General features: G+C 50.8%; 1 protein-coding gene across 1 annotated transcript in view; it reads left to right on the forward strand.

Annotated features, from left to right (window-relative positions):
* gna12a (guanine nucleotide binding protein (G protein) alpha 12a) overlaps positions 1-7,444 on the forward strand; it is a 28,105-nt gene extending 20,661 nt beyond the window's left edge. Inside the window, exons 3-6 of the mRNA XM_041840875.2 lie at positions 3,238-3,288; positions 6,007-6,207; positions 6,431-6,637; positions 6,750-7,444. Coding sequence (XP_041696809.1) covers positions 3,238-3,288; positions 6,007-6,207; positions 6,431-6,637; positions 6,750-6,911 — 621 coding nt within the window. The 3' untranslated portion in view covers positions 6,912-7,444. The remainder of the gene's footprint in view (positions 1-3,237; positions 3,289-6,006; positions 6,208-6,430; positions 6,638-6,749) is intronic.
* Positions 7,445-9,455: the final 2,011 nt, after the last annotated feature.

Here is a 9,455-nt window from a genome sequence, read left to right on the forward strand (position 1 = left end):
TTAAACCCTTAACTTCAAAGAATCATCACTTCAAAATGTAGACGTCTTAGTCTAAACAACACTAGATCACTGAGTAGTAACCAGTATGTTATTATTACTAAAGCATCATTTCAGGTCAACAACAAAAAACTCCATACCAGCGGTGACCATCCCTGATCCACTGGGTGAGCACACTTCTATTCCAGCCTAGCAACAGCACACTTCTATTCCAGCCTAGCAACAGCACACTTCTATTCCAGCCTAGCAACAGCACACTTCTATTCCAGCCTAGCAACAGCACACTTCTATTCCAGCCTAGCAACAGCACACTTCTATTCCAGCCTAGCAACAGCACACTTCTATTCCAGCCTAGCAACAGCACACTTCTATTCCAGCCTAGCAACAGCACACTTCTATTCCAGCCTAGCAACAGCACACTTCTATTCCAGCCTAGCAACAGCACACTTGATTATCAACTCATTAGATTTGATGAGTTGAATCAGGTGTGTTATTTAGCAGACGCTTTTATCCAAAGCGACTTCCAGTCATGTGCGCATACATTTTTACGTATGGGGTGGTCCCGGGATCGAACCCACTACCCTGGCGTTACAAGCGCCATGCTCTACCAATTGAGCTACAGAGGACCATTACCAACTCATTAGATTTGATGAGTTGAATCAGGTGTGTTATTTGCTGGGCTGAAACAAAACCCTGCACCACCCAGCAGACCTCCAGCAGGGGGTTGGCCTGCTCCAGTTGTTATAGGTTTATGCATTGTGTGCGATGTTTAACTGTATTTTTGTTTACAACATTTACTAACATGCTGTAGGCCTACACCTATATAGGATAAGTATCTTGGGACAGTCTTCATCAGCAAACAGGCTTTCACAGCGTTCCATATCTGAGGACAGAAAACATCACAAAGAAACAGGCTTCATTATACTCAAATTAGACAGCGCTGAATATTATGTTGCTATTATCTCTCTGTCCTCAGAGTTTAACCCTCTAGGGGACTGGAGAATCTTTTCATAATGTCCTCCCACAATATGACCTGTCCTGTCCAGTAGCCTACGCTCTCCCTTTACTGACAGCTTGAGCTGCTCCTCTTCCATGGCTGTTATCTGCAAATACATTTGGAGACCCGTGTTTTTAATTTACAATGATTACAAGATCGCTAGCTAAGAGGAAGTTAGCTAGCTGATTACATTTATTTCACTTAGCTAAACAGTGTGTAAAGTTAGCTAGCTAGCAGCTCACTGGAGTTAGCCTACAAAGTGGCTTACTGTAGCCAGCTAGCTAGCTAATAATACATCGTTTTTTAAAAACATTTAAAAAACATTTATTTATTTACTTGAATAGGTTCTCCCACTGCCTCTGTTTTATGGGTCCTTAGAAACTAAATAATAGGCAATCGCCAAGATAATTTAGGTGGTAGCAAAGCGGCCATGTGGACAGGACGAATGGAGACCAGGGAACAGGGGTTTGCCACCAGAGCGGTTTAGAACGTGTTGTGACCTTTGACCTTACTAACGTAATCCACTTTCAATTTCAATAAATATAACTAGCATAGGCAACAACAACAACTACAGGGACGGTAAACAGTGATTCACATAACACATAGCACCCAGCAGCCGTTCTACTGCCGTGGGGGGAGGGGTCTTGAAATGTAACCTCTAATCTATTCAACCTATTTTTGCAATACAAAATTCTCCAGACCTTCAAGGGAAGTGTGACAATGACGTGATTTTGGAGGTATGGCAACGCGGGACTAGTGTGTAGTATGTGTGTCTGTCTGTGTGTGTGTATATGCGTGTGTGTGTGTAGTCTATGTTAATCTCCCAAACTCTTGGAATTCCCCTCTCCCCCCTCCTGGCCCCTCCCCCTTACGTTGGCGGACTTTGTTTCCTGTGGCGGTGACATCACAGGTCAGCCGTTGGGTCATGGGGTCGCGTTTCCTTTTTGGCACGGCAACACAACGGTTCACGGCAGTTTGTCGTGACAAATGATTATTAATTTATAAGACAATTTGTAATCTCATTTGGAGAAAAAGACACACTGACATTTACACTAAGACCAGACCAGAACCCCTCAACTTATTCTTTTAAAGTCATTTAACGTTTTGGGAGAGTTCAAAGGTCAGGTAATCTATCTACAGTGTGTCAATTGTGGTCAAAAGAGGGCTAGAAAGAGGGCTAGTTTTGTGAAGAGGGCTAGTTTTGTGAAGAGGGCTAGTTTTGTAAAGAGGGCTAGTTTTGTGAAGAGGGCTAGTTTTGTGTGTGGGGAGGGGGGTTGCTGTCTCTCTGTGCTGTCTCTGTCTGGTTAATCCCTCCCTCTCTGTTTTCACACACAGCCGTTTCCTGGAGGGGTGTATGTGATTGAGGTTGCAATGTACCCGACTGAACTATCATACTAAATAATGTCAAACATCCTGTTTGGCTCAGTCGGCATGGTGCTTGTAAGACGAAGGGTCGTGGGTTTGATACAGCCTGGGGACTCCTATTCGTAAAATGTATGTACGAATGACTAATTCGCTTGGGATAAAAGTGTCTGCTAAATGGCATAAATGGTTCTCCAGGCATTGGGAGATTGCTTCATAGATCCCCTGGAACGCGTTCAGAAACTGATCCTAGATCTGTCTTAGTGTTGTTCCCCTGTTAGAGCCAGAACACAGGGTCAACACACTTTTATCCGAAAACATCGCTCTCCTTCTCCCTCCCTCTCCTTCTCTCTCCCCCTCCCTCTCTCTCCCTCTCTCTCCTCCTCCCTCTCTCTCCCTCTCTCTCCCCCTCCCCCTCTCTCTCCCCCTCCCTCTCGCTCTCCCCCTCTACCTCCCTCCCTCTCCCTCTCTCTCCCCCTCCCTCTCTCTCCCTCCCTCTCTCCCCCTCCCTCTCTTCACTTTCCCTCTCTCTGTCCCTCTCTCTGTGTCAGGGACAGGGTTGAGTTTAATGATCATTTTTGTCTGTTTGAACATTGTAGAGCATTCTAGAAGCCTCGGTGTCAGCCCACAGGGCACACATTGGTTGAATCAATGTTGTTTCCACATAATTTCAATGAAATGCTGTGGAACCAACGTGGAAAAGACATTGAATTGACGTCTGTGCCCAGTGGGAAGAGTGTTTGTTGTGTGTGGTTGAAATATATAGCAAATACTTTCAAATACTTGTGCTTGAGCTGTGTGTTCAGCTTGTTGTGTCCAATGGAACCAATGGAATAAAAGTTTCATTAAATCTAACAACTGTTGTCTGTTCCTGTCTACAGAGTGAGTCGGTGAAATACTTCCTGGATAACCTGGACCGGATTGGCCAGCCGGTGAGTGGGCGGAGCTTCTTCACCTTTCATGTCAGAACCTCTGGCCACACCCCTATCTGCTAGTATTATTGACCATGTAATAACTACATTAACTTGACAATGTAGTTGAATACTGTACATAAATGAAAACCAAAAACAATCAAAGAACATGATAATATTACTCTCCTCCTCCTCCCCCATCTCTCTCTCCTCCTCTATCCTCCTCTCCCCATCCCTCTCTCCTCCTCTATCCTCCTCTCCCCCATCCCTCTCTCCTCCTCTCCCCCATCCCTCTCTCCTCCTCTCCCCCATCCCTCTCTCCTCCTCTCCCCTCCTCTCCCCCATCCCTCTCTCCTCCTCTATCCTCCTCCTCCCCCATACCTCTCTCCTCCTCTTCTCCTCTCCCCATCCCTCTCTCCTCCTCTCCCCCATCCCTCTCTCCTCCTCCTCTCCCCATCCCTCTCTCCTCCTCTATCCTCCTCTCCCCTATCCCTCTCTCCTCCTCTCCTCCTCTCCCCCATCCCTCTCTCCTCCTCTATCCTCCTCTCCCCCATCCCTCTCTCCTCCTCTATCCTCCTCTCCCCTATCCCTCTCTCCTCCTCTTCCCCTATCCCTCCTCTCCTCCTCTCCCCTATCCCTCTCTCCTCCTCTCCCCTATCCCTCCTCTCCTCCTCTCCCATCCCTCTCTCCTCCTCTCTTCTCCTCTCCCCATCCCTCTCTCCGCCTCTCCTCCTCCCCCCCATCCCTCTCTTCTCCTCTCTCCTCCTCTCGCCTATCCCTCTCTCCTCCTCTCTCCTCCTCTCCCCCTCTCCCCATCCCTCTCTCCTCCTCTCCCCCATCCCTCTCTCCTCCTCTATCCTCCTCTCCCCCATCCCTCTATCCTCCTCTCCCCTCTATCCCTCTCTCCTCCTCCTCTCCCCCATCCCTCTCTCTCCTCCTCCTCTCCTCCTCTCCCCCATCCCTCTCTCCTCCTCTCCCCATCCCTCTCTCCTCCTCCTCCTCTCCCCTATCCCTCTCTCCTCCTCTCCCCTCTATCCCTCTCTCCTCCTCTCCCCATCCCTCTCTCCTCCTCCTCCTCTCCCCTATCCCTCTCTCCTCCTCCTCTCCTCCATCCCTCTCTCCTCCTCTCCCCATCCCTCTCTCCTCCTCCTCCTCTCCCCCATCCCTCTCTCCTCCTCTCCCCCCATCCCTCTCTCCTCCTCTCCTCCTCTCCCCCTATCCCTCTCTCCTCCTCTCCCCATCCCTCTCTCCTCCTCTCCCCCATCCCTCTCTCCTTCTCTCCCCCATCCCTCTCTCCTCCTCTCCTCCTCTCCCCCATCCCTCTCTCCTCCTCTCCTCCATCCCTCTCTCCTCCTCTCCCCCATCCCTCTCTCCTCCTCTCCTCCTCTCCCCCATCCCTCTCTCCTCCTCTCCTCCATCCCTCTCTCCTCCTCTCCCCCATCCCTCTCTCCTCCTCTCCTCCTCTCCCCCATCCCTCTCTCCTCCTCTCCCCTATCCCTCTCTCCTCCTCTCCCCCATCCCTCTCTCCTCCTCTCCTCCATCCCTCTCTCCTCCTCTCCCCCATCCCTCTCTCCTCCTCTATCCTCCTCTCCCCCATCCCTCTCTCCTCCTCTCCTCCTCCATCCCTCTCTCCTCCTCTCCCCCATCCCTCTCTCCTCCTCTCCCCCATCCCTCTCTCCTCCTCCTCCTCTCCCCATCCCTCTCTCCTATCCCTCTCTCCTCCTCTCCTCCTCCTCTCCCCCATCCCTCTCTCCTCCTCTCCCCCATCCCTCTCTCCTCCTCTCCCCCATCCCTCTCTCCTATCCCTCTCTCCTCCTCTCCTCCTCCTCTCCCCCATCCCTCTCTCCTCCTCTCCCCCATCCCTCTCTCCTCCTCTCCCCTATCCCTCTCTCCTCCTCCTCCTCTCCTCCTCTCCTCCTCTCCCCCATCCCTCTCTCCTCCTCTCCCCCCATCCCTCTCTCCTCCTCTCCCCTATCCCTCTCTCCTCCTCCTCCTCTCCCCCATCCTTCTCTCCCCCATCCCTCTCTCCTCCTCTCCTCCTCTCCCCCATCCCTCTCTCCTCCTCTCCCCCATCCCTCTCTCCTCCTCTCCTCCTCTCCCCCATCCCTCTCTCCTCCTCTCCTCCATCCCTCTCTCCTCCTCTCCCCCATCCCTCTCTCCTCCTCTCCTCCATCCCTCTCTCCTCCTCTCCTCCTCCTCTCCCCCATCCCTCTCTCCTCCTCTCCCCCATCCCTCTCTCCTCCTCTCCCCCATCCCTCTCTCCTATCCCTCTCTCCTCCTCTCCTCCTCCTCTCCCCATCCCTCTCTCCTCCTCTCCCCATCCCTCTCTCCTATCCCTCTCTCCTCCTCTCCTCCTCCTCTCCCCCATCCCTCTCTCCTCCTCTCCCCCATCCCTCTCTCCTATCCCTCTCTCCTCCTCCTCTCCCCCATCCCTCTCTCCTCCTCTCCTCCTCTCCCCCATCCCTCTCTCCTCCTCTCCTCCATCCCTCTCTCCTCCTCTCCCCTATCCCTCTCTCCTCCTCTCCCCTATCCCTCTCTCCTCCTCCTCCTCTCCCCCATCCCTCTCTCCTCCTCTCCTCCTCTCCCCCATCCCTCTCTCCTCCTCTCCTCCTCTCCCCTATCCCTCTCCTCCTCCTCTCCCCCATCCCTCTCTCCTCCTCTCCCCCATCCCTCTCTCCTCCTCTCCCCCATCCCTCTCTCCTCCTCCTCTCCTCCTCTCCCCCCTATCCCTCTCTCCAGAACTATATCCCTAGTCGGCAGGACATTCTGTTTGCTCGGAAGGCGACTAAAGGAATCGTAGAACACGATTTTGTCATAAAGAAGATTCCGTTTAAGATGGTTGATGTGGGGGGTCAGAGGTCACAGAGACAGAAATGGTTCCAGTGCTTCGACGGAATCACATCTATACTGTTCATGGTGTCATCATCCGAGTACGACCAGGTAGGCAACACACACACACAGGTGGTTTATTGTCACATACACCAGATAGGTGCAGTGAAATGTGCTCATGTACACACACACACACACACACACAGGTATGACTAGGTACACACAGGTATGACTAGGTACACACAGCCACCAGACCTGAGTATATGAACTGTTGATGTAGCTGGGAGGTTTTTGAGTCACAAGAAGAAGACCTTTCCCACCTCCTCTCCTATAGGTTCTGATGGAGGACCGGAGGACCAATCGGCTGGTAGAGAGTATGAACATCTTTGAGACGATCGTGAACAACAAGCTCTTCCTCAACGTGTCCATCATCCTCTTCCTCAACAAGACTGATCTGCTGGTGGAGAAGCTACACCAGGCTGACATCACAAAACACTTCCCAGAGTACAGTGGAGACCCTCGCAGGCTGGAGGACGTACAGGTAGGATCTAACACACACACCTGACCAGGTACACACACACACACACACACACCCCTGACCAGGTACACACAAACTCTCTAACCTCTCTCTCCCTCTCTCTCTCTCTCTTCAGGCATTCCTGGTGCAATCATTCAGCCGTAAGCGGCGTAACCGTGGGAAACCTCTGTTCCATCACTTCACCACGGCGATCGACACGGAGAACATCCGCTTTGTGTTCCACGCTGTTAAAGACACCATACTGCAGGAGAACCTCAAAGACATCATGCTGCAGTGACACACACACACACACATTAGACACACACATCATACACACACACACACAATCACATTATATACATGCATTATCCAGATTTTATTTAGAGCTGCCCCCCCAACAGACACCTCCCCTGTGTTTGTAGATTGTAGAACTACTAGAAGGGAAATTCCCCTTCGGAACAGCACTCCATGGTGGATGGACCAGACCGGCTGACATTTTGGGTTATTGTGGACCCTTGATGGACTTGGTGGATCGTAGAGCCCTCTGCTCCAGATGTTCTACTTCTGCAGTTGTTCCATGCCGTCGGCCATTTTAGATGAACTATTTGGAATTTGTCGCCATATTAACAGATTTTAGATCTCTGTCTGTCCTGGAATGTATATTTCCATGACCTGAGTGACCACTGCACTGAGAAGCAGACTGACAGTTCCTTGTCCTCTAACCACCGTACCTGCAGTCCTCCTGAACAGAGGGGAAACAGAAGGAGAGAGAGAGAGAGAGAGAGAGACAGGGAAACAGAAGGAGAGAGAGAGAGAGAGAGAGAGACAGGGAAACAGAAGGAGAGAGAGAGAGAGAGAGACAGGGAAACAGAAGGAGAGAGAGAGAGAGAGAGAGAGGGAAACAGAAGGAGAGAGAGAGAGAGAGAGAGAGAGGGAAACAGAAGGAGAGAGAGAGAGAGAGAGAGAGGGAAACAGAAGGAGAGAGAGAGAGAGAGACAGGGAAACAGAAGGAGAGAGAGAGAGAGAGACAGGGAAACAGAAGGAGAGAGAGAGAGAGAGAGGGAAACAGAAGGAGAGAGAGAGAGAGAGGGAAACAGAAGGAGAGAGAGAGAGAGAGACAGGGAAACAGAAGGAGAGAGAGAGAGAGACAGGGAAACAGAAGGAGAGAGAGAGAGAGACAGGGAAACAGAAGGAGAGAGAGAGAGAGAGAGAGAGAGAGAGAGAGAGAGAGAGAGAGAGAGAGAGAGAGAGAGAGAGAGAGAGAGAGAGAGAGAGAGAGAGAGAGAGAGAGAGAGAGAGAGAGAGAGAGAGAGAGAGGGGGGAAACAGAAGGAGAGAGAGAGAGACGCTAAACAGAGGAGTAAGTGCTGGTAGAGAGACAGATCAGTCCAGTAGTCAGATGTTATGTGATCATCATCATGTTGCACAATGTTCCTCTTGGTGAACTGAGACTGAGTTTGTCTCTCTCTCTCTCTACTTCCCTCCCTTTCTTCCTCCTCCTATCACATGTTGAAGATATCAGGACATCATATTCAGGACAGAAACTCTTAAACTGAGTTTGTCTCTCTCTCTCTCTACTTCCCTCCCCTCTCCCTCCTCCTATCACATGTTGAAGATATCAGGTCATCATATTCAGGACAGAAACAGTTAAACTGAGTTTCTCTCTCTCTCTCTATTCTGTCGTTGCAACCCCCTCTTCCCCTCCTTTCCTCCTCTGCCCCCCTCCCACACAAAGGAGTGATTGTACCCCCCTATCTATCGGTCTCTCTCCCTCCCCTCTCTATCGGTCTCTCTCTCTCTCCCTCCCCCCTCTCTCTCTCTCTCCCTCCCCTCTCTATCGGTCTCTCTCCCTCCCCTCTCTATCGGTCTCTCTCTCTCTCCCTCCCCCTCTCTCTCTCTCTCCCTCCCCTCTCTATCGGTCTCTCTCCCTCCCCTCTCTATCGGTCTCTCTCTCCCTCCCCCTCTCTCTCTCTCTCTCCCTCCCCTCTCTATCGGTCTCTCTCCTTCCCCTCTCTATCGGTCTCTCTCCCTCCCCTCTCGGTCTCTCTCTCTCGGTCTCTCTATTGGTCTCTCTCTCTCCCTCCCCTCTCTCTCTCCCTCTCTATTGTGGCTGGAAAGATGAATTAGTGACTGAGGGTAAAGAAACACCCACCCTTACACCAGAACATCTAGTCTAACTATACATTACCAACACTACCTTAGAACCAGAACATCTAGTCTAACTATGCATTACCAACACTACCTTAGAACCAGAACATCTAGTCTAACTATGCATTACCAACACTACCTTAGAACCAGAACATCAGTCTAACTATGCATTACCAACACTACCTTAGAACCAGAACATCTAGTCTAACTATGCATTACCAACACTACCTTAGAACCAGAACATCTAGTCTAACTATGCATTACCAACACTACCTTAGAACCAGAACATCTAGTCTAACTATGCATTACCAACACTACCTTAGAACCAGAACATCTAGTCTAACTATGCATTACCAACACTACCTTAGAACCACTGTCCCTCTCTCTCCCTCTCTAGCCACTGTTCCTTCTGTGTATCCTACTGTGTGTATCCGTTCTCTGTGAGTGTGTATATAGCCTACTGTGTGTATCCGTTCCCTGTGAGTGTGTATATAGCCTACTGTGTGTATCCGTTCCCTGTGAGTGTGTATATAGCCTACTGTGTGTCTCCGTTCCCTGTGAGTGTGTATATAGCCTACTGTGTGTATCCGTTCTCTGTGAGTGTGTATATAGCCTACTGTGTGTATCCGTTCTCTGTGAGTGTGTATATAGCCTACTGTGTGTATCCGTTCCCTGTGAGTGTGTATATAGCCTAC

The sequence above is a fragment of the Coregonus clupeaformis genome, chromosome 20 (assembly GCF_020615455.1).
Source record: "Coregonus clupeaformis isolate EN_2021a chromosome 20, ASM2061545v1, whole genome shotgun sequence".
NCBI lineage: Eukaryota > Metazoa > Chordata > Actinopteri > Salmoniformes > Salmonidae > Coregonus > Coregonus clupeaformis.